Source organism: Mangifera indica, chromosome 3 (assembly GCF_011075055.1).
Source record: "Mangifera indica cultivar Alphonso chromosome 3, CATAS_Mindica_2.1, whole genome shotgun sequence".
NCBI lineage: Eukaryota > Viridiplantae > Streptophyta > Magnoliopsida > Sapindales > Anacardiaceae > Mangifera > Mangifera indica.
This window is the reverse complement of record NC_058139.1, coordinates 9,632,837-9,655,193: the sequence shown is the minus strand read 5'-3', so window position 1 is coordinate 9,655,193 and position 22,357 is coordinate 9,632,837. Positions and strand designations below refer to the sequence as shown.

The 22,357-nt window shown below is 31.3% G+C and overlaps 1 protein-coding gene across 1 annotated transcript; it reads left to right on the top strand.

Moving 5' to 3' along the window:
- Positions 1-4,409: 4,409 nt before the first annotated feature.
- On the top strand, positions 4,410-13,711 carry LOC123211803 (mitochondrial Rho GTPase 2-like). The gene is made up of 14 exons (XM_044630708.1): positions 4,410-4,798; positions 5,002-5,134; positions 5,234-5,383; positions 6,374-6,550; positions 6,652-6,903; positions 7,705-7,773; positions 7,909-7,964; positions 10,527-10,608; positions 11,397-11,608; positions 11,789-11,858; positions 12,253-12,365; positions 12,667-12,817; positions 12,944-13,130; positions 13,245-13,711. Exons 1-14 carry the CDS (start codon positions 4,593-4,595, stop codon positions 13,316-13,318), a joined length of 1,932 nt encoding a protein of 643 aa, XP_044486643.1. The 5' UTR covers positions 4,410-4,592; the 3' UTR covers positions 13,319-13,711.
- The last annotated feature ends 8,646 nt before the right edge of the window (positions 13,712-22,357 follow it).

Below are 22,357 nucleotides of genomic sequence, written 5' to 3'. Positions count from 1 at the left end.
ACAGAGGTTTCACTTTCCTCAATATTCCTAATTGACCTTTCTTTTCCACAGAAATTACGCTTAAACCTGGACTTAGAGTTACATAATCTAGAAAGGTTTATTACAATGTCACCCTAAGATTTTAATAAAAAAATCCCCGATTTTGAAATATTAAATTACCATCCTAACCTAAAAGGCATTTTTCTGCTACATAGTCTAAAAGATATTTTGAAAAAATTGTTAATATATTAATTAACAATTTTGGAAAATAACAATAAAAATTTGATTGAATTGTCTATTTTAGTAGCATAACAATTCTTCAATGAAAAATAATCAATTCTACCTCTTAACCTTTTTTCAAAATAAATAAAACTATGTATATTTGTGAAGTATCAATTCTGATATCAATTATAATATGTCATAATTTAATTAAATGATTTTAAATTAAAAATTAAAAACATTAAATCATATGATAGTTCATTATCACTAATACTCGAATCTATATTTATTATAACTACGCATAATATCACTCTATTTAAATTATTGTCTTTACCCTTTTGCACTATTATTATTTTTAGGCTAAAGGACTTATTCCCACCCAAGGTTTGTTACGCTCTCAAATTAGTACTTGTTAAGTATTAAAACCTTAAACATTCAACAAAACTAGTTAAAGTTATCCATTTCTCTCCTAGGTTTAGAAGATTAATAATTTCCCTCATGATTAAATTTTAAAATGTTATTTTTTTCCTTAGGGTTTTTTTCTTTTCTTCCTCTCTTTTCTGATACTATCTCCAACCAACTTCTCTCTCTATCCCGTTTTTCTGTATTGTCTTTTGTTTTTGTCTAGAGATGAAGACGATGTCTTTGTTATTGGACGAAAACGATCTCTTCATTTTTTATGAAGATAACATCAGAAAAGGGAGAGAGAATAGAAAGAAACTCTACGGGAGAAAATATAATATTTCAAAATTTAATATTAAAAAATTGTTAATTTTATAAATTTAAGGAGGAAATAGATAATGTTTTATTATTTTAAATATATTTCTAATTAAAATAATAATTTTATCCTTGAAACTTAACTAACTTTGTTAATTTTAACAATTTACGGATGAATGTTTGAGTTTCAAATACTTAATGAGTATTAATTTGGAAATACAACAAACCATAGGTAGAAATAAGTCCTTTGGCCTCATTTTTATCTAACATAAATTGTATAAAAGGCATCATCTAGTTTTAATGGGAGGGCCACAATAATTAACTCAATTAGAAATCATGTTGATTTATTAAAAACAAAAGGCAGAAAAGTCATTTAAATGGAGTAAAAAGAACTCTTACCAGAGTCAAAGAGCCACATAGGTTTGGGTTGGGTTGGGTTGGGTTGGTTAAACCTCTCTTTGTACTCAAACGTAATCTTCTGCTATTCCATGACCTGTTCATTCATATCCCTTTTCAATTTTGTGTACTTGTTTTTCTTTATTGTGTAGTTATATTGTTGATCAGTTGACATTTATCAATGTCTCTATACAGTGGCTTCTTGTCTCTTCTTCTTCTTAACCACCTCACCAACCCACCAAATAAATCCTGGAAAGTTTGGATTAGGAAAGTGGCTTCTCCACAGAACAGATAACATGATTACATGTGTTATTATATTTAAGCTTCTTCAATGTTATGAGATTAGGGTTGGTCAGGTTTTGTTTGGTGGGACCATTCATCTGCCTTCTTTTCTTCAATCTTCCTCCTGGGTTTTAATATTATGATGATGTAGGTGAACCACTAATTTGTAAGAGCATTTTTTATTCACTTCTTTTAGAGGTTGGTTTGATACAATGATAACAAACCACAATCGATTTTTATCTTTTTTTTAAAGCTTTGTTTAATGGGGCCATGGCTGCTCCATCACTATTCAATACTGAAAGAAAGGTGAATTTCGGTAGTTTAGTATTGGTTGGTCAACCCTAATGAGATGTTATTAAGGTTAGAAATCTAGCTTCAAGTGGTTTCTCTTCCAATGGGTCAACCGAAAGTGTAGTTGGGTGGATAGGAAAGTCAGGAAAGATGTTGCTGTATTTCAACAGGGCAACATCCTCTTTGTACAAGCATACTTTAAAGGATACATTAAAGATTAACAACATGATCAACATTTCTGGCACAATGTTTTTGTTAATCAACAGTTAGAAATTGAGTGATGTTGTTATACTCAAAAGTTTGTGAATTTAATAGAATATTGTCCTCCTCCATTCGCTCTGCAATTATAAGAGGCCTTTTACCAGCTTTTTTGTAAGATTTTACCAATGGATTATAATTCTTAGTGGTCACACAGCCACCGTTTCGAAGAACAACCCACCAATTCTCTGCGTCTACAATGTTTCCTTGCTCCTCATCAAGTTTCTCAAATACTTTTGTAACCAACCTTCTGTCATAACTCCATTTCTAGGAACAATCTATAACCTTGTTTGTAACATCCCTCCCCAAATAAATAATCTGAAAGAAAGATACATATGAACATATTGACTTAAAGCTTCTATCACAACTATATAGTGGAATATAAAATAATTATACAAACATGATAAATTTAAACTTGTAAAGTGTGCAAAAAGATGTATCAAATGTCAAACTCAATAACATATCATCTACAAATATAATAAAAATCATATACATAGCCGAAATACATCCAAGTCCAACAATGACTAATATATGTGCATAAACCAAATAAGAATGACTCATCATATTCGAACTAAAATATGAATGCATAAATTGAAATCTTTATAAGCCCATTCTTATGCAAACTTGAAAACCGGCTACCTCGTTAACTCCCTTGCATGTTTTGCTATTGACCTCTTCAATTTGCATAATTATACAAATGAAACATGTGAGTGTGAAAACACTAAATAAGTAGATGATCTATGATGGGCACCACAATCTTAATTTAAAACATCTTATCATTCCTCTAATGTACTAGTGTTATCAATATGTCTAATGTTCACTCTAGGATATTTTCCAACATCCTTGATGTCTACCTGAGCAAAACTACAACATTCTATATACCTTTCTCTAAAGGATATTATTATATGAGATGACTAGTCATCGATTTACGATATCAATTAAATACTTATTTTCTTATATGAAAATCTCAAATGTCTCAAGAAAGTATGTCTTGAATAGACATTCCACATGTCTAACTACTATTGAGGCACAAAGCATATTGACAGGTGGACTTATTCTGATTGACTAAATATCGACATCCTAACCACATAAGGAATTTGATCACAATCTCTCTTTTCATATGTGTCAATATCTATGAAATTGTTAATTGAAAACCATCATTGGACGACCTTTATTATGAGCACATACACGAATTATCTCATTACCACATGAGAAATAAATTGATATAATTTCCCTTTCCATGTACCCCAATTGTTAAACATCTCAGCACCAAGTGTATAAAGTATCTCATAGATATCTAATTCTTAAATGCTTTCACATTAGTGTGCGTAAGATCTTAATACAAAGAGTCAATCATGTGAGTTACATTACATGCTAATTTTTTTTTTAATTTGACTGGGTTTGAAAATAATCTAAGAAAAAGCAAATTTGTACAAATTATTAGATATCTTCATATAAACTATAAAAATATTACAAAACTCTCTAAAAATGTAGTAAAAATACTCTTTTGAAAAATTGTTGGACATTTAAGATTTAATTACAGATGTACATAATTTAATTTAAATTATAAAATTAAATCAAATTATTTAAAAATTACAGTTTTATTTTGTTTGATCTATAAAAAGGTTCAATTTTAGTTAATAAATTTAAAAAAAAAAAGTTTATGGGTTGGGTTATAGTTTGGATGGTTTCTAAGCCGAATCAAACCATAAGTCGCATTTGTTTAAAAACATATATATATAAACTATATTTAACAAAAAAATTGAATAAATAAGGTGTAGCACTTGTTTTTTATATATATATTGTCTTTTTATTATTATTATATATATATATTTCATATCCATTTTATACGTTTATTTTATATCTTAAATAATTATAATTCAATTATTATTTATTAAGTATAAAATATTGAAAAATGAATGATTCTTAATATGTTTAAATTGTAATCTAAATTAGAGCAAACCATATATTTTAATTTTATTTGAAAACTAAAATAATTTGATTTGATTTATAATTTTTCCAAAGTAATTTTTCTATTTGGCTTGAAAAAGTTTATGAATCACACCGAACCGAACTTTACGGACCTCTAGATTTAACCATCTCATGGGCCATGAATAACACCCAATCTAATTTAAAACGTTTTTCCATTGTAGTGTTATGGGCCTAATGGATCAAACCCACATACTCACGGGCCTTTCGATGGGACCTCATCAAACCACCGCCAAATCTAAACCGAACAATACTTCAGAACACTGCTCTCGGGTTACCCAATCCGTTTGGTGCCGGGGTTCTCAATCAAGCCTTTTTTTCCCCAAAGCATACCGTACCCTCCCTCCATTCTCTCCCTCACAAAACCCCCGTCTCTGAATAAGCACGCCACTACACTAATTTCTCTTCAAGCTCTGATTTCTTAAAAACCAAACCCTTACAATTTTTAAAATTTTAAACAAATGCCAGGTGGTCCAGGCTCTAGTGCTCGAACCGGTGTGAGAGTTGTGGTGGTTGGCGACCGCGGCACTGGAAAATCTAGCCTCATATCAGCCGTCGCCTCTGAATCGGTCCCCGAGAAGGTCCCTCCAGTTCATCCTCCCACTCGCCTCCCTCTCGATTTTTACCCCGATTGCGTTCCAGTGACCATCATCGACACCTCTTCCAGGTACACTCTTCGAACACATTCCTGTGTACGTACTGTACATTCGTATGTTCATAATTTGTATTTCATATTTGAATTTGACTTATGTTTAGCTTTTTTCAAAAATAATTTTAGGCTCTTTGCTTTAAAGTAGTGTGCGCAGTATGAAATATGCTTATTTATTTACTTTTTTTTTTTTTTTGCTCATTATAAATGTTCAATTCTAGCTTGGAGCATAAAGGTAAACTTAATGAAGAACTGAAGAAAGCTGATGCTGTGGTTTTAACATATGCATGTAATCAGCCCATGTCTCTTTCTCGTTTGAGTTCTTATTGGCTCCCCGAGCTGCGAAGTTTAGAGGTTTGCAAGTTTTAAGCTTTTATTGAGTTGACTGCTTGTATATAAACTCACTAAAATGATGATGTGCTTTTTTTGTGTAATACAATACTGAATGGATAGGTTAAGGTTCCTATTATTGTTGCTGGGTGCAAGTTAGATTTGCGGGGGGAGCATGTTGCCATGAGCCTGGAGGAGGTCATGGGACCGATCATGCAACAGTTTAGGGAAATTGAGACTTGTGTTGAATGCTCTGCAACGACAATGGTTCAGGTCTGTTGAGTTGTCTTGAATTTTTGGTTCTCAGATTTTGTGTCTCTGTCTCGTATTTGGTTGAGGTGTTTTGACATTTATCATTACTAGTTCACATATAGCTGTAGATTTTAGATAATTTTTAGAGTGCGTTTGGTTGAGGGATTTTATGATTACCTTGGTAATTTATCTTTATTTCCCTTGTTTGGTTTGTCAGTAATAAAATATTACAGTAATCTTCTATTACCAATGCTGACGTGGCAGGTAATATAAGTGTTAATCTGATTACCACCTTCACCTTAAGTATTTAAAGATTACTGAGGTAATCTTGAGTTTATTATAATTATATTATTATTTATTAATTTTTTGAGATAAAAATAAATTTATTTTTAATTAATATGACAAATAATATAAAAAATATTTAAAAATAATTATATTTAAGGGTATTTAAATAAAATAATTTGTTAGTAATCTTTTATTACCTTTAACCAAACACAATAATTATTTATACCTATCAAATTTTATCAAACATAGTAATCATTTATACCCAGTAATCTTCTAAGTAATCTATTTTCAAGGTAATATTTTTATTTTAGCACTCAAACATTACCCAAACCAAACGCCCCTTTAGTATATTTTTCAACAGTATAAATGATGAGATGAGAATCTATCATATTTGTAGCAAACAAATTTCTTATCAGAAATATGGAAAAGTCAACTAAGCTGGGCATCACAACTGTCAGAGTCAGGAAGAATATAGGGAATACTGCCCAGAGCTCTACACAGAATCAAGAAGACTGGTTTGTGTATCTGTAGGATTAGTTTATGACTTGACTTGGTACTCTTTTAGTCGAAAGTATACTTTAGAATGATTTATACTGTTTGACCGAAGGATAACGTACTATTAGTTGATGTAATGTGATTTTTAGTTTGGTCAGTTTCTTAATCTTGCATTTTTGTATTGAGATCCTATTCATGCTTTAAGATGGATCAAATTTTCCTTGGTGATAGGTACCTGATGTTTTCTATTATGCTCAAAAGGCAGTACTTCATCCAACAGGTCCAGTGTATGATCATGATTCACAAGGTCTGAAACAACGATGTGTCAGGGCATTGAAAAGGATATTTATTCTTTGTGACCAAGACATGGATGGTGCCCTCAGTGATGCAGAGTTGAATGATTTTCAGGTGGGTTTGTTGTTTCTGTTTTTTCCCTTTTGATACTTTCTTACCATGGCTGATATGCATTCTTCATCAGGTGTCTAACATGTTTTGTTGATGTTAAACAGGTCAAATGCTTTAATGCTCCACTGCAACCAGCTGAAATAGTGGGGGTCAAAAGGGTTGTACAAGAGAAGCAACTAGATGGAGTCAATGACCTTGGTCTTACCCTTAATGGGTTCCTGTTTCTTCATTCTCTTTTCATTGAAAAAGGGCGCCTTGAGACTACTTGGGCTGTCCTGAGAAAATTTGGTTATGGAAATGACCTAGAACTAAGGGATGAGTTTGTTCCTGTTCCAACTAAGCTTGCTCCTGATCAGGTATCTCTTGTTAATATCCTGACCTCATTTTTTAGATCTTGCAATGGTTCACAGTGATTTATCTTGTTTATTTTTTGCAGAAGAGGTTTCAGACTTACAGAGCTATTTATTATTTTAGTATTCGTTTAGTTATCTCTTCCATCTTTTCTTTCTCCTGGAAATAGTTGGTCTGTCCCAAGGCACAATATTTAGACAGTTGCTTGCACTTAACCTTTCATTTGGACATATTTTTCTTTGTATGGATTAACTTCACAAGTAATCAGATATTGAATACATAGGATTTGCCATTAGATTTCTTTTTGTTTGCCTTTACCAGTTAAGGAAAAGTTCCACTTGATGAAAAATTATCGTGATTTATTATTTCAACTGCAGAGTTAACCTGGAGAATCCTTGCTCTCCATTTCACTGTTTCTCCCTTTTAATGGAACATTTTAGATGGTTTTATTTCCCATATTTATCTTTACAAGAAATTCTAGTAAAGAGAAGGAGAAAAAACAAAAAAAAAGAAGGAAAAAAGAATGAATCATTCTCAAGTCAACGAAGCATGAAGCTTTGTCTTGTGTTGTATGCCCGAATACCTTGTATTACTAACAAAATTTATGAGCATCTTTCAATTTAAGTTTTCAAAATCCTACTTTTTTATTTAATATGTGGCTCTTGGATTTAGATTTATTTGGTTATATAAAAATTTTCCTCTCTGTCTCTCCTCTCCCTCTCTTTTATTATCTGAAAAAAAAAAGTATTTGATTAACTCTTCATAGCATCATTTTGAGATATTTACTCTTAGAAGCCGCCTTTCAGAGTGTGGAGCTGGCAATTGAGGCTTTGGAATTTCTACGTGGTATCTTTGGATTGTATGACATCGATAATGTATGTTCTACTCTCTGCCAATATGAATCATGGCTTTGTGCCATTGGGAGTACTTTATATATGGGCTGTCTTTTGTGGTGTTGACTAGTACATTGCACTAATTCTTTGAGTGCTTTAATTTTGTTGTGTTTGTAGGATGGAGCTGTGAGGCCTACTGAGCTTGAAGATCTATTTTCAACTGCACCAGAAAGGTGACATCTGTTTTTTAGATTTGTTTCTTCATTCAGCCAATAAGTAAATAATTTCTAGGCTTTGCAAAGTATGCACATTTCTAAAGCCCTAACTTATTCAAAAAATGAAGTACATCTGATATCTTTGAATTAATGATGCTTCTATATTACTTCTTAAATCTTATTGTTTTATATTCACTTTAGGCGCTCCTATTAAAAAAAAAAAAAATCTGCAGTAGGGGTAAAAATTTCATCACTACCTTAATTATCATTACATTGGCCAAATTTAAATAATCCTACAAATTGTCTTAGTCCATAACATTAGTTTATCTTATCTACTAGGTGTGAGCCTAGATTAAGAAAATACAATCTGACTCGTTGATGCAACAGTTCTGCTATGTGGACTTATATCAACAGTATATTAATTGACTCATATAAATAATTTCTGTTTTCAGATAAATTTTCCTACCTTATTCCCAAAAAGCTCTCCATGGCTTCCTGGAGACTTTTACAGTCCAAAGCTGTCAGGTTCCTTTTATGTCTCAAATTCAACATTACTATTTACAAATCTAAGGAGCTCCATCACTTTGCAGTGAATTTTATCTATGAATTGACTATTTTAACTCATATGTTGTTCCTATATATGAGATTCATATCGTCTTTTCCAAAGGCTTATAAGCTTGATTCAAAAACTTTTTTAGCAACGAACTGAAGATGTTGAGTTCAATTAGACCATTCTTTTATTCTATTGAAATTGTTTTTTTTGATATTTTAATCCTACCATTTAATTTTTCTGTGTGATGTTTTTGCAATTAAAACCTCCAGTTCTGGTTAAATCCGTGCAATGATTTTCCTGCAAATTAGTTATGTAACGGAGTGGGTTGACCAGTGATAGTCAATCTTAACATTGATATTTCATGAAACTGATTTTGTCTTATGTTTTCTGTAACTTCACAAATTGACTTTTACCGGCTGTCCTTTTTGTCTTAATATATTTCCATCCATGCTTACATTAAAGTAGACTTGTCAATGCAACAGTTGTGCCACCCAGTTTAGATGGCCAAGCCTAGTATGGTAGATGCAAGCTTAAAAGTGCAGCTTTTTTTTTTTTTTTTTAACTGTTCTTTTCTCTCTTATGGATGGGAAATGGACCTTGTGTTGACACTAATTATGACATAATGTCGATGTCTTATTCCATCTGATTATACTTATAGTTTTCTTTTTTTAATACACTACCTGATTTTTATAGCACTAGTGATAGCATTAGTTACATGGATGTCAATTTGAACTGGTGGCGTGTTGTTATCTTTTAGCAAATTTTCTTTAAAAAAATTTCTGCAATAGGATTTGCTTGCAATTTGTTAGGATTGGATAAAGATTAGATAATAATAATTATTGTAATAATAATGATGATAATATTAATTAATTTAGAAAATATTTGTATTTGATTTGAATAAAATATTTGATTAGGGTAAAATATTTAAGATTATGATAAGTTAGGATAAACTAAATGATTTGGATAATATTTGAATTTGGAAGTTAAATTTGGTAGAATAAATAGAGGTGATTGGATTGAGGGAGGAAGAGAAGAGTATTTTTATTTGGGTATCTTGGGCAGTCCTTGACTGATTAGGGGGGAAGACACCTCTATTTGCCTTGGGAGGAGGTGGCGTCTCTTGTAACCAACATTATTTCTTTTAATATATATATGTGTGTGTGTGTGTGCTAGGTCCCCTTTAAATTGGTATTAGAGCAATGAGATCTGAACAATATTTAGAAACGATGGAAAGGATGGAGAGTAGAGTTGATGTGAAAAAAGATTTTGGAGGTAGTCATGAATCTAAATTGAATAATATTCCAATAAATTTAGGGCAATGTAAGGGTGTTTAAAGGAATAGAAGGAGATTGTGGAAAAGAAGGTGATTGAGGAGAAAGATGACGAGATCAAAGCTCAGTCATCATTGCTATTGTTTGAGGAGAAAGTTGTATAAAGAGTGGTTATTAATGAGGAAGACAACGAGATCGAGGCTGGTTTTGGAATTCTTGATGCATTCTCGGTGGTGTATGATCTTGGATTTGTCAAGAAAAGGGTTGCGAGGATGGAGTTTGAGGCATATGTCGTGGTGCTTAGGACGAACTATGTCAGAGTGGTGTTTCCACAATGAGTAATAGCATGGGTTGTCTTTTCCAACTAGCAGTGACAACTGAACTAATTGAAAGATATATTTGATTGGGTATTTAAGATTATGATAAGTTTAGGATAAGATATTGAGATTAGGATGAAATAAATTATTTTAATAATATTTGAATTTAAAAGTTATATTAGGTAGAATAAATAGAGGTGATTGGATTGAGGGTGGAAGAGGAGAATATTGTTGATTGGGTATTTGAGGCAGCCTTTGGCTGATTGGGAGAGAAGACACCTCTATTTACCTTGGGAGGATTCGGTGCCTTTTGTTGCCAATACTATTTTCTTTTAATATTAACAAATATATATGCTAGGTCCCTATCACAATCTTATCCTAGTGACATTGTAATTGCCAAAATATAATTTCTCATGTACTTTCCGTTTTCTTAATCCAGCCCATGGGATGAAGCTCCTTATAGGGATGCTGCAGAGAAAACATCACTGGGCAATTTAACTCTCAATGGTTTTCTATCCGAGGTTTGTATGATTACCTCCTTGTTTTTGGCCTTTTCATTGGTTTGTATAGCAAATGGTGATATATGCTATCATGCGCAATGCTTTATGGGCTTATTCTTTCACTGCCCTGTTTCATTTTTTAGTTTATATTGCTAATTGATTAATCAGTAATGTTCGATGATACATATGAATTACAGTCTCATTTGAGACTAACACAAATTTAATATGCTTATAGGCAAAAGTCTAGAAATAGTATTTAAGCTCTAATATGTGTCCAATGTAGTTGGCCAAATTTTAATCGGCAAATTTGTTTTACATCACTAAAAATGAACAAAATCATGAATCCACATACAGGTCGATCTACTACAGGTTATAACTTGATCCATGTTGAGGAATCATTAAGTCTATTGGTTTGACTTTTCAATATTAATGCTGAACATTGTATCAAATTCAGGTTGACCAAGTGTTGTGTTTAAGCCCCCTTTTTATTATTAATCAACCATGAAAGGAGACTTCATCTGGGCACTATATGGTTTTGTGAGTTGTATTACTTCTACAATTTTTTAATGTTATTATGAGCTTTCTTCTGTCTTTATCTGTCCTTCCTACCCTAGATTTTTCCAGGGATTTTGGTTCTTTATTTGTGCTCTTTCCGCCCTTCCCTTGTAGGTTCTTTTGGTTAGTATAAAGCAGAAGAATTGTTGTCCTTATATATTGATTTCCACAAATTCTGATTGATAACCCTTTGCATTATGCATTTTAATCAATTTGAACTATTTGTTAATTGTTTTGTAAATGTGTGATTACAGTGGGCCCTAATGACACTACTTGATCCACGACGCGCTTTGGCTAATTTGATATATGTTGGATATAGTGGTAATCCTGCCTTAGTGTTTCATGTTACTAGAAGAAAATCAACTGATCGTAAGAAGCAACGAACTGAAAGAAATGTCTTTCGCTGCTTTGTTTTTGGCTCTAAAAAGGCTGGAAAGTCTGCACTGTTGAATTCATTTTTGGGAAGGTGTTGACTAGTTACCAATTTCAATGTAGCATAGTCAGTTATTGATCTTGCCATTTCGTGCATTACTTTCTTCAAGTTTCTATTTTCATGAGTATAAAGCCTACTCATTTTGACTTTCCATTTGACTTTGTTCTTTTTGTCCAAGAACTTATATTTTAGTGTTCCTGAATTTGAGTACAGGCCTTTCTCAGAAAATTATTATCCAACAACTTCTGAGCAATATGCAGCAAACGTGGTTGACCAGCTTGGGGTAAGTACTAACACCAAAAATACAATGTTATCTGGTAGCTTTATAATTCTGCCCCCTTCCCTCCATCTTGATGTCCACCTTTTTGTATATTTTCTAAAATGCGGCCTTGTAAGTGAATTGAATTTTTTTTTTCCTATTTATCTGTATCATCAATATTCTGATATATGGGAGATTACCGTGCATGTTCATCTGTCATGAGATGTTGCAGAATTGATGGGAAATATTGACATTATCATCATTATGATATTTGGATATTATTATACATGTTCATCTGTAATAAGACTTTGCAGATTAAATGGCATTTCTCTCTGTAATCAGTATTCTGATATGTCATAGATTGTTATACATGCTCTCATTGTATTGGGTTGGTACAAATTTGATGATCATGGTGCAGGGGACAAAGAAGACAATTATTTTGCAAGAAATACCCGAAGATGGAGTGAAAAAAGTTATCTCTAACAAGGAATATTTGGCAACCTGTGATGTTGCTTTATTTGTCTATGACAGGTGACTTAATACCCTTATGCATGTATTTGCAACATGAATTCATTTGTTGGATCAATGCATGCGATTGTTTGTCTATTTATCTCTTTAGTACTATCATTTTAGAAAATAATGAGAAGAGAAGTTGAAACTCCCTTTCAATCAATACTTTTCATTTATCTTCATTGGCTTTTTGTGGTTTAACCAGAGTTTGTATACACAATACTTGAATGTCCTTCTATGTTGTTTGTGAGTTGTCCTGCCATTATATTTTAATTTATTTGAATATCCAGATATGATGAACTGCATTATTTGTAATTTCCAGTTCAGTTGAATATTCATGGAAACGAACAAAGGAACTGCTGGTGGAGGTTGCCAGGCAAGGGGAAGTCAGCGGTCATGGGGTGCCATGCCTTCTTATTGCAGCCAAGGATGACTTGGATCCATGTCGAATCACAGTACAAGATTCTGCGATGGTACAGAACTATCTTTGGTACTTTGACCACATACGATACAAGTATAAACATCTTTGGATGATTGTTCTTACAGCAATTGCTAGTCATTGATAATGGAGAACAAATACTTTTTTTTTCCATTTTTAGGTTAGTCAAGAGATGGGAATCGAGCCTCCTATTTATGTAAGCATGAAAGTAAGAGATTCAAATAATTTATTCAGCAGAATTGTGAAGGCAGCTGAACACCCTCATTTGAACATTCCTGAAACTGAGGTCGGGAAGAGCAGGAAGCGATACCGTAATCTTGTAAACAGTTCACTAATGTTTGTTTCTGGTAAGTTTGTTCTTTACTCATTCCTCATCGTCCAGGAGTACATTAGGGAATTTGTATAACACTCAAATCTATTTTGTCGATGTGCATTTTCTGAGTTGTATGTTCAATTTATAGTTGGGGCAGCCGTTACCATTGTTGGACTGGCAGCTTATCGAGCCTATGCTGCTAGGAGGAATGCTTCTGGTTAGTGGTTGAAGTTTGCTGTTCAGCAGGAAAACTTACAGAGGTAGTGGGATTTGGCCATTAATCAACTGTATTTGCTCTCTTCGATTCCACCAATGGTTGATTCTCTGAAGGTTCATCAAATTTTGCACGCAACATTTTGCCATTCTGTATAAAAGCTAGTTTATATGATTTATGAATTTTTTGGTGAGTTGGGAGATATTTATTTCTTTCATTTGGGTAGTTGATAGCTATGTTTCCTTGTCAAAAATTTCATCGCATCTGGGTACAGGTTCTGTACTCTGCAAGGACGGTTATAAGAATTATTATGTTGGTCATTTTTGCATGTGGTGTATGTTAAAATGTCTGTGAATATGGCAGACCTGTTATGAATAACCTGCTTATGGTGTTGGCCACCATTGTGCAATGAGTATTATTAGAATCTAGGTGGTTACAACTACCCAAACAGTTAAGATGTGGTCCGGGATTCTCATCGGCCACAAATTAGTTAATGCTTGTTTAGGCCAAAAGATTTGTTCTCACCACCTAAGGGATAATGTAATTTTAAATTCTCATTTTTTAATTTTTAAAAACTTAAAAACCATTCATAGATCAAATTCTGTTAAAAGTCTAAGTTACAATTAATAGTAAAATCGATGTTTAATAAAAATAAATAAAAAATTAAATTTTTATTGTTTTTTTTTTTCAATTTTAAACTATTATAATTTTTCTTTTAAGTTTGAAAAGTGATAATTTCTATCTTAGGGTTTTCTCTTCTCTTTAGCAACTGATTTCTTCCTCGCTCATTGATCAGTGTTCCCTCTTCTTTTTTATTAGTGCTCCTCCTTTGTCGAAGACAGGCTGTCATCTTCATGAAAGAGGAAAGGAGGAACGTCGATAGAGAAGAAGGTAAGGTTGACTAATGGGTAAAAAGAAATCAATCGGAGAGAGAGAGAGAGAGAGAAAACGTTGGAAAAAAATTGTTATTTTTCAAACTTTGAAAGAAAATTTGAAAGGGGAGAATGTGTGATTTTAAGATTAAGAGAGGAAAATATAATAAAAGATTAATTTTTTTAATTTTTTGTTAAATGATAAATTTACTTCTAATTTTAACTGAAATTTTTAACAAAATTTAATTCATAAGTATTTAAAAATTGAAAAGTAAAAGTTTGAGATTTTATTGTACCTTGGATGGACACAGGTCTTTTGGCCTACTTTTTATTATGTTTTCTAGTCTTACAGTGTCCTTTCGATGGACACAAGGCCTCCGCAACTGAAATGTCATCTCATGAACTGTATCAGCGAAGTTGATCAAAGTTCACGTTTGAATTTCATGGAACGGGTGATTAACCAAATTAATTAAGTTCATGTTTGAATTTCATGGAGATTTAGTATTTTATTTATGACCAAAGGACTATTCCCCACTTAAATTTTAATGCGTTTTTAAAGTCATACCTATAAAGTTTAAAAAACTTCAAGTCTCATCTATAGTCAAATTATTATTAAAATTTTCTGATAGATATAAAAGTAAAATTATTATTTTATTAATATATTAAAAAAATATAAAATTCATTATATTTTTTCTCTTAAGTTTTAGAAATTAATAATTTTACTTTTATTTAAAGTTTTTTAACTTCAAAAAATATACTAAAGTTTGGAAATGAAGAATACGACTTTTCAAAGTTAGAAAACTTTAAGTAAGATTAAATGTTAGTTTTTAAAACTTAGGATGGAAAATGTAATGAATTTTATATTTTTTTTAATATTATTAGTAAAATAACTCTAACAAAAAATTTTAACCCCAATTGGTTTATAGGTGTGACTTTGAATTTTTAAATCCTGCAAGTGTGCCTTTGGTGACATATCAAAACTTGGGTGGGCCATAGTCATTTGGCCTTGATTTACTCATGCCGACATCCCACCTATTTCAGTTCAAAGAAGAACCATTTTGTCAGGTTTTTGTAGGTGCACCAAAACAATATAAGTTCCTTTAAGTCCAAGGAGAGTATAATGTGTCTATGACACCATGTATAAAAGTTTGCTAAGTAATCACAACTATCGAAGGATAAAGAAATATTTTAATCAATGAGATGATTGAAATTGGTGCAAAGGAGCAACGATTAGCTGGACCACCCAAACATGTTTCACGGGACCACCCTTTACTCTGTGTTATAGCTTATATCCCACCTATGTCAATTTTCTCGTGTGGCCATTTATAGTATTGTATTTCAGTCGTGCCACATAATTTTTCTGCTAGTTTCTCATAATGAAGCTTATTTGAAGTTCAAAACAAAGAAGTGAAAGAAAGGAAAATCTTCATGGAGATGGTATGAAGTGGGTTTTTTTGAGTAGTTGATGGTGTGAAAGGGTTGGATCCAGGGATATCAATATAGTGAAAAAACCTCCACAAACAGTTGAAACCTTTTAGTTTTTTTCTCAGACATTTCACCCAACAAAGTCTGTTTTTCATCCCCAAGTGATGAAATGGTGGGATTCTAAAGTGGAGAGCTTGAGTTCAAGTTCTCTCAACGGTATATCAAAATAAGACTATTGACTTATTTGATTCAGTGATTGTGGGTACAATTACTAAATCAAAATTTAACTTGTTTGATGTGATTGGTTCTTTCTCGAAAGACCTAGATGAGGTTTCTCATTATATTAAAAAAAAAACCCTTTCCATTTTCTTTAAAAGAATAAAAACATAGTCCTAAGTAAATGAAACTAATGATTGAAGAGAATAAATAAAGGGAAATTAGATTAATTATCCTAAACATTAGAGTTCTAAATAAAATTGTCCCAAAATTTTAATATTAAGCAAAAATGTCTCATTAATTTGAAATAATGAAAATGCCCTCATATGTAAACAAAAAAATTTCATATCTCCAACTAATTTTCCCCTAAGGCTCGTACGGGTTCTACAACCGTTCCATTTCTTTGGATTTTCTTTGACATTTTTTGTGTTTTTCGATAGCATTATTTTAGGGTTTTTGGTTTTGAATAATGAATTTTATATGTGTAAATTTCTATTTGTTTTAGTTAAATTGGTTGAAGGTTATTATGTTATAGTATGTATAGATTCGATTGTTGTTGAAATGAGACACTGTAATGATAATTTTGCTCAGAAAAAAATAGATTAATTTGGCCGATGTGCAACCTCGAGGGCCTTGGGATCCTTTGAGGTTGATAAAATCCTTCCGGTTACACAATAACCTCAAGGGAGGGGGAAATTTTTGATTTTTTTAACAGTACAACTTGTGAGAACTCGTGAGAGAGGGGAAAATGTGAGTTTTTGAAATTGTAGGACCTATGGGAAAGTAGAAATTTGTTAAGAGGGCACCTAATATTTTTTCACAATCTAGGGTTTTTTGACATATAATTTTTTAATTTCATGTCCATTTTTTCTGTCAAGAGTTTTTCTACATATAGTTTTCAAATATGAGGTTTTTATTTTTTTTATTTTTCTCATTCTAGGGATTTTAAACTTGTAGTTTTTAAATTTCAAATCCATTTTTCCAATTTTTTCCATTATAAGGGATTTTCGATTTGTAGTTTTCAAATTGAAAATTCATTTTTCCAATAACTGTAAAAGTTGATAGATTAAATATACATTTCAAATAAATTCCCCTTTTTTAAAGGATTTTCCATGTGTATGGCACTTTAGCAGAGCTTGGAGTTCCCTCACGAGTTTTCCACCTTGATGTGCAGGGGTTTGGTCTCAGAGTTGTTTTCTATTATATCGAATAAATCATAAATATATATTTTTATTTATCATTAGTTATTCGTATGATTTTAGAGTTATATATATATATATTTACAATGTTTTATTGTTTATGTATATGATTTTTTATTTTATCTATTTTTTTATAATCTATCCATTAAAATATGAATTAATACTCAAATAATACATGAAATGTAATAACTGATTTTTTTAATTCAAATTTATAAATATAAATTTTTTTCAAATAAATTTATAATATTAAATATTAAATAAAAATAAATATAAAAGTAAGAGTCTAAATTATATAAGAAAAATATGATAGTAAAAGTTTATATAAACCTGATAAACGGTTTTATTGGCATTTTAAAAAAATTTAAAATATTTTTGTTTGAAGATTGGAAATGAGAATATTTTTGGTTAAAAAAAAATTACTTAATTTAGGATAAGATAGGACTTTTGCATTAAAATTGGATTGTATTTTTGTATTGACAAACCTTTCTATAATTGCAAAAGGACAAGTCCCATTATTCTTACTGCAAACATCAGATCTCCAGAATCTAAGGTAAATAACGTTGTGGGTCCTGGTTTGATCCTCCGAATCCTGCATCTTCACTAGTCAAACATTTTGTACGGCCACCATCCCCACTTGTCGCTGCTGAGGCTCAGGGTAATGTCTTTAACGGAAGAGCTAAATTATAACGCCAATGTAGATAAGTATTTTGGTTGAATGACTTGAAAAAACAGAAATTTAATCATAAACTAACATTATATTTTTCATGTAAAATTTTAAATAATATATAAAATAAACACACGTGGAGAGAAATGAAGCTGAACACGTAGGCATGCAATGGAAAAAGGCAAAGATTAGGCAAAGGAAAGCCCCGAATACAATAAATAGAGATAAATTCTAGGAGCTGGCACGATGAGAAGAGGCCGACCACCACCCACATGTGTCTCCTCCAATATTATAAAGTCTTCTGATTTTTAGTTGCTCTTTTAATAATGATAATCATAATACGAATATGTGAAGTTCCTGTCAGGCATATTTATTTATGCTGTTCATTTTCAGGAGAAATATTTGTGCCGTTGTCCTCCACAGGACAGCTAAATCAGTGGTAGCAATTATTAAAGAAGAGGGAGCAAATAAAATTTTGAGATACGTGCTTATAAGGTTGGATGAAAACATTTTTAGTTTTCATTGGTTGCATTACTAGACTCTGTACCCAACAAAATCTAGCTTTTTCCTTATGTTACGTTGTTAAAACTTTCCTTGGGTTAACTACACAAATGATTTTCAATGACAATGGGTGATTCGGGAGCAAACATTATTCTAATCGATAACTCGAAGAGTAAGTCTCAGTTACATAATAAAAAATAAGGAATCAGATCCGTCACAATCATAATGAATATTTGAGATTTAAATAATTATTTCTATTATCAATTAATCAATTTCTTTAATTTTGGTAAACATAATTAAAGTGTAACTACTTACATTATCTTAAACTAATATAATCATAATTTTCATTACTATAAACTAATAATAGTGAGAAAGAAAAGGGTATCTCTTAAATATGTTTAAAGGTATTTAACAACATATAATATTTATACTACTTTTTGTTAATTCTATAATTTTGTATTATTGAGATAATAATAACATTATGGACATAAACTATTGATCTTTTCTGATTAGATTGTGTAAAAAATTATTTATCTATTATTTACTCTATTGTATTTTTTTATATTTTTATAAGTGAATCTTCTATATTTAGTATATTTTTTATCGGTGTAAACTCTCGCAACAATAATTTGGTGCTAGAAAGAGGCCCCAACACAAACTTTGTTGTTTTCCCAATACAAATCTTCTCTTCTTGAATACACATGAATTTTTGTTTTTATGGCATCTCACATAAGAAGTATTGTCTAGTCTATGAGTTCTATTACCTTTTTGCCTCCATCACTCATTCTAGTCACGGAGGACTGGCCTAACCCTACAATTGAGGGGCAAATTCACATGTCTCTAAAGGTGGTAGCTCAAATAGAATTAGACAGTTTGATAGATGCAATCCAAGTGCCTATCCAATAACTCGACAACGCAAAAGTGGTCATATAGGGCTGGAGAGAAATAGTCATGTCAATGTCTTTTCATATGTTTAGTCTTTATAATTATTAACTAAAGGTCGGTGGAAATTTTATAAAATTTTGAGGGTATCTTATATTTTGGCCTTTTTTTTTTTTTTGTTTTTAACTTTACCAAAAAATTTAATAGATTTTCTTAACAAACAAATAGAAAAGTGAGAATTTCAAAATTAATGAGTAAGACCGTCATCAAAGTTTGGGTGGGAAACAGTTGTTTGGCTATTATTTTTGTCCACATATTTACCATCTGAATATTCCTTGGAATTTTAGGAGTTTTCCATGTGACACTCTGAAAATTATGAATGAAAAAGACTTCTTTTGGGAGTTTTTTTTTTTTTTAATCAATGCAGACCGAAAAAGGACAATATTATATATACAAATTAAATAGATAAAGTTTTCTTTTTAAAAAAAAAATAAACACGATCATTTATTATGTACCCAAAAAAAATGTACACTTATTATTTAATCTAAGAGGATTCTTCAGGAAGAAAACATATCATTAAAATTAAAGAAAAAGATTTAAGATAACCAGACACTTAATAATTCATATGTAGTCCACCTTTGATTAATTTCATTTTGAAGCCTGAATTACAAGTAGATTCGAATACTAGAAACCTTAGAAATTCTTTCAGAAATCACATTCTCCTATATCTGCATCAATGCTAATAATTTTCTCTAAGTTGAACTCAATCTCATTTCAACCGTGGCCTGCTGAGTTCTGTAGTGAAAGAAATAACACAACGCAATTGAAGAGGAAAGAATAAATAGTCAATATAAAGTCTAAAATACACATAAAGATGAAAAATATGAGTCCTTCAGAGAGTAAATCTACGGGCATGCAACGTGAACCCTCCATGTTTTTTTACTTGGAAAATTTTTTTACTAAAAAAGTTATAGTTATGAATTTGAACATTGTGTTCTAAGTTTACCTATTTGGCGGAGGTGGAGAAGGTTTTGGTTAAAAATAAAAAAAGCATGAACCCTCCATAGAAATCATCACCCTTTGCTCGGAGCCTGCTAACTTACTTGAGAGAAGGGCCGTGCGTGCGTTTATAATTATAACTTCATCAGGCAGTGAAACCAGTCCCAACCTCCATAATTACATAAATAAAGAAATGCAGAGCTTTAACTGAACTCTATTAAGTTTGTTGATGATAATGATACACAGTACTCTGTCGATTATCCAGATTTAGGGTTCGTATAATTAGATGATTACATATTAGAAGTTCTACGTTACATGGGTGTCAACACATGGGCAGGCAGCCATTAGTGGCCTGCAAGAACCCGGAAAAAATACTAATGTTGGCTACTTATGCACCATGTAAGTTAAAGAGCTTGAATTCTGTAAATTGTCTAAGATAATCAGCGAATTGATAGATCTTTGTATTTCATGTAAGTGCTAAGAACACACACACACACACATATGGAATCTCAACAATTTTAATTATAATAAATTGCAAAGAGAGTATCTTAAAGTAGATGTTATGGGTGATGTTAAGAGGAGATATTTATTGCTGTCGATGTTTGTCCTGTTATCTTGTCTGTAAACCTGAGTCTCAAAGTTAGCTAATGTCTGGGAAGGTCATGTAAGTAGATATCGATATAGTGGTATGTGTTATGAAAGATCATGTTGTTAGCCACTCTTAATAAATTTTTCATATTTAGTAGGTACTTATAATATTGTTCTTGGTATAAAAGGGACTTTTTTATATTAAAAGAGGAATTGATACTCTTTACAATATAATATTGTCTATGAACCTAAATTAAGTTAGTTAGTATCTCAAAGAACAGTAAATAAACATCGTTATAGTTATAGTGATAAGTGTTAGATAGCGAATTAAGAGAAAAGAAATTGAAAATCAAAATTAACGATACTAAACAAAACTAATTTTACTAAGTTCGGTTAATTATATTTTCTTATTAATTTTAAAATTATTAAATTTAACCGATCAAACCACATATTTATATAAGAATTTAGAACTGCTTATGTAATTATAGATAATAAATCACCGCAAAAAGGTAACATTCACACTCCCAACTAACCTTATGAATATGTCCTTTAGACATAATCAAACTCAATCCAATAACATGTATAATAGATATGGGTGCTATCCATCACTTTAAATGAGGCTCTTTTATGATGAGTATGAAAAAGAGACTTTCTCTAGTAAGGAACTAGAATAAAGTGAAACAAATAATAACCCTAGAAAAACAAATACATATCAAGGAAATAAGTCAACAATTAAAGCCTAAACTTTCTCTCTCAAATTCCTTTACTTTTCCTATATCTTCACTCATCCATCTACTCTCAATGAACTACTACCCACTAAAACCATCTGAGCATCACTTTGTCACTCATAAATTGACAATGGATGTTGGAAGCAGCCGACAATGTGAAATGTATTAATTGTAGGATGTGAGAACGACAATGCGGAGACATGGTGATTGCTCAAAGATTTTGCATACTTGTTGAGATGATATGGTGAGAGAGTCTGTGCCTACATAGTTTATAAGGTTCTGCTGGCACATGCTGGATGTTGAGGGTACGTATGAAATGATGCACACGTGTTATGATATACCTTAATGTATGGACACCCAATCTCCACGATTGGACATTGTCCTCCTCGTTTCAAGGAATGTTTTTACTACTTTCATTAATTTCATTTCACTCCAATTCCATCACCATCTCTTAATTTCTCTCTTTGTGTTCCTGGGTATCTTTCAACTTTATTAAATATAGTAGTATTTATATCTCAACCCACCTCATCATATAGAGTTCAAAGAATTACGTGTTAGAAAATTCCCTAAAGTGAACTAATATTAATTATAATTATAATTTAGTAAAATTAGGTAATTGAATAATTGAAATACAGTTTATTGATTTGCTTAAATAATTAATAAAAATAAATTTAATATATTTAAAAGTTAATTATTATTTGAGTAAACAACACTAGTGTGGGTATTAAAGTTTATTAAATTTTTGATGGATTCAATAACCTGCTATATATTGATTAGATTCTTTTTTCGAAAACCATAAATACATTAAAAGTTATTATTCAGAAAGGTTTTTGAAGTAAAAGATCTATCACTTCAATGCAATGTAAATTTTGAGTTTTACATATTCTGATTGTATAACGTTTAAGATATTTTTATGATCTTAAAATTTTAATTGAGAATTTTATAATTCATGTATAAATTTGATCAAATTAGG

Coding starts and splice junctions, on each gene's coding strand:
- LOC123211803 (XM_044630708.1), top strand. CDS start 4,593: ATGCCAGGTGGTCCAGGCTCTAGTGCTCGAACCGGTGTGAGAGTTGTG. Junction 5,384..6,373: donor CTGCAACGACAATGGTTCAG/GTCTGTTGAGTT, acceptor CCTTGGTGATAG/GTACCTGATGTTTTCTATTA. Junction 12,818..12,943: donor CAGTACAAGATTCTGCGATG/GTACAGAACTAT, acceptor TTCCATTTTTAG/GTTAGTCAAGAGATGGGAAT.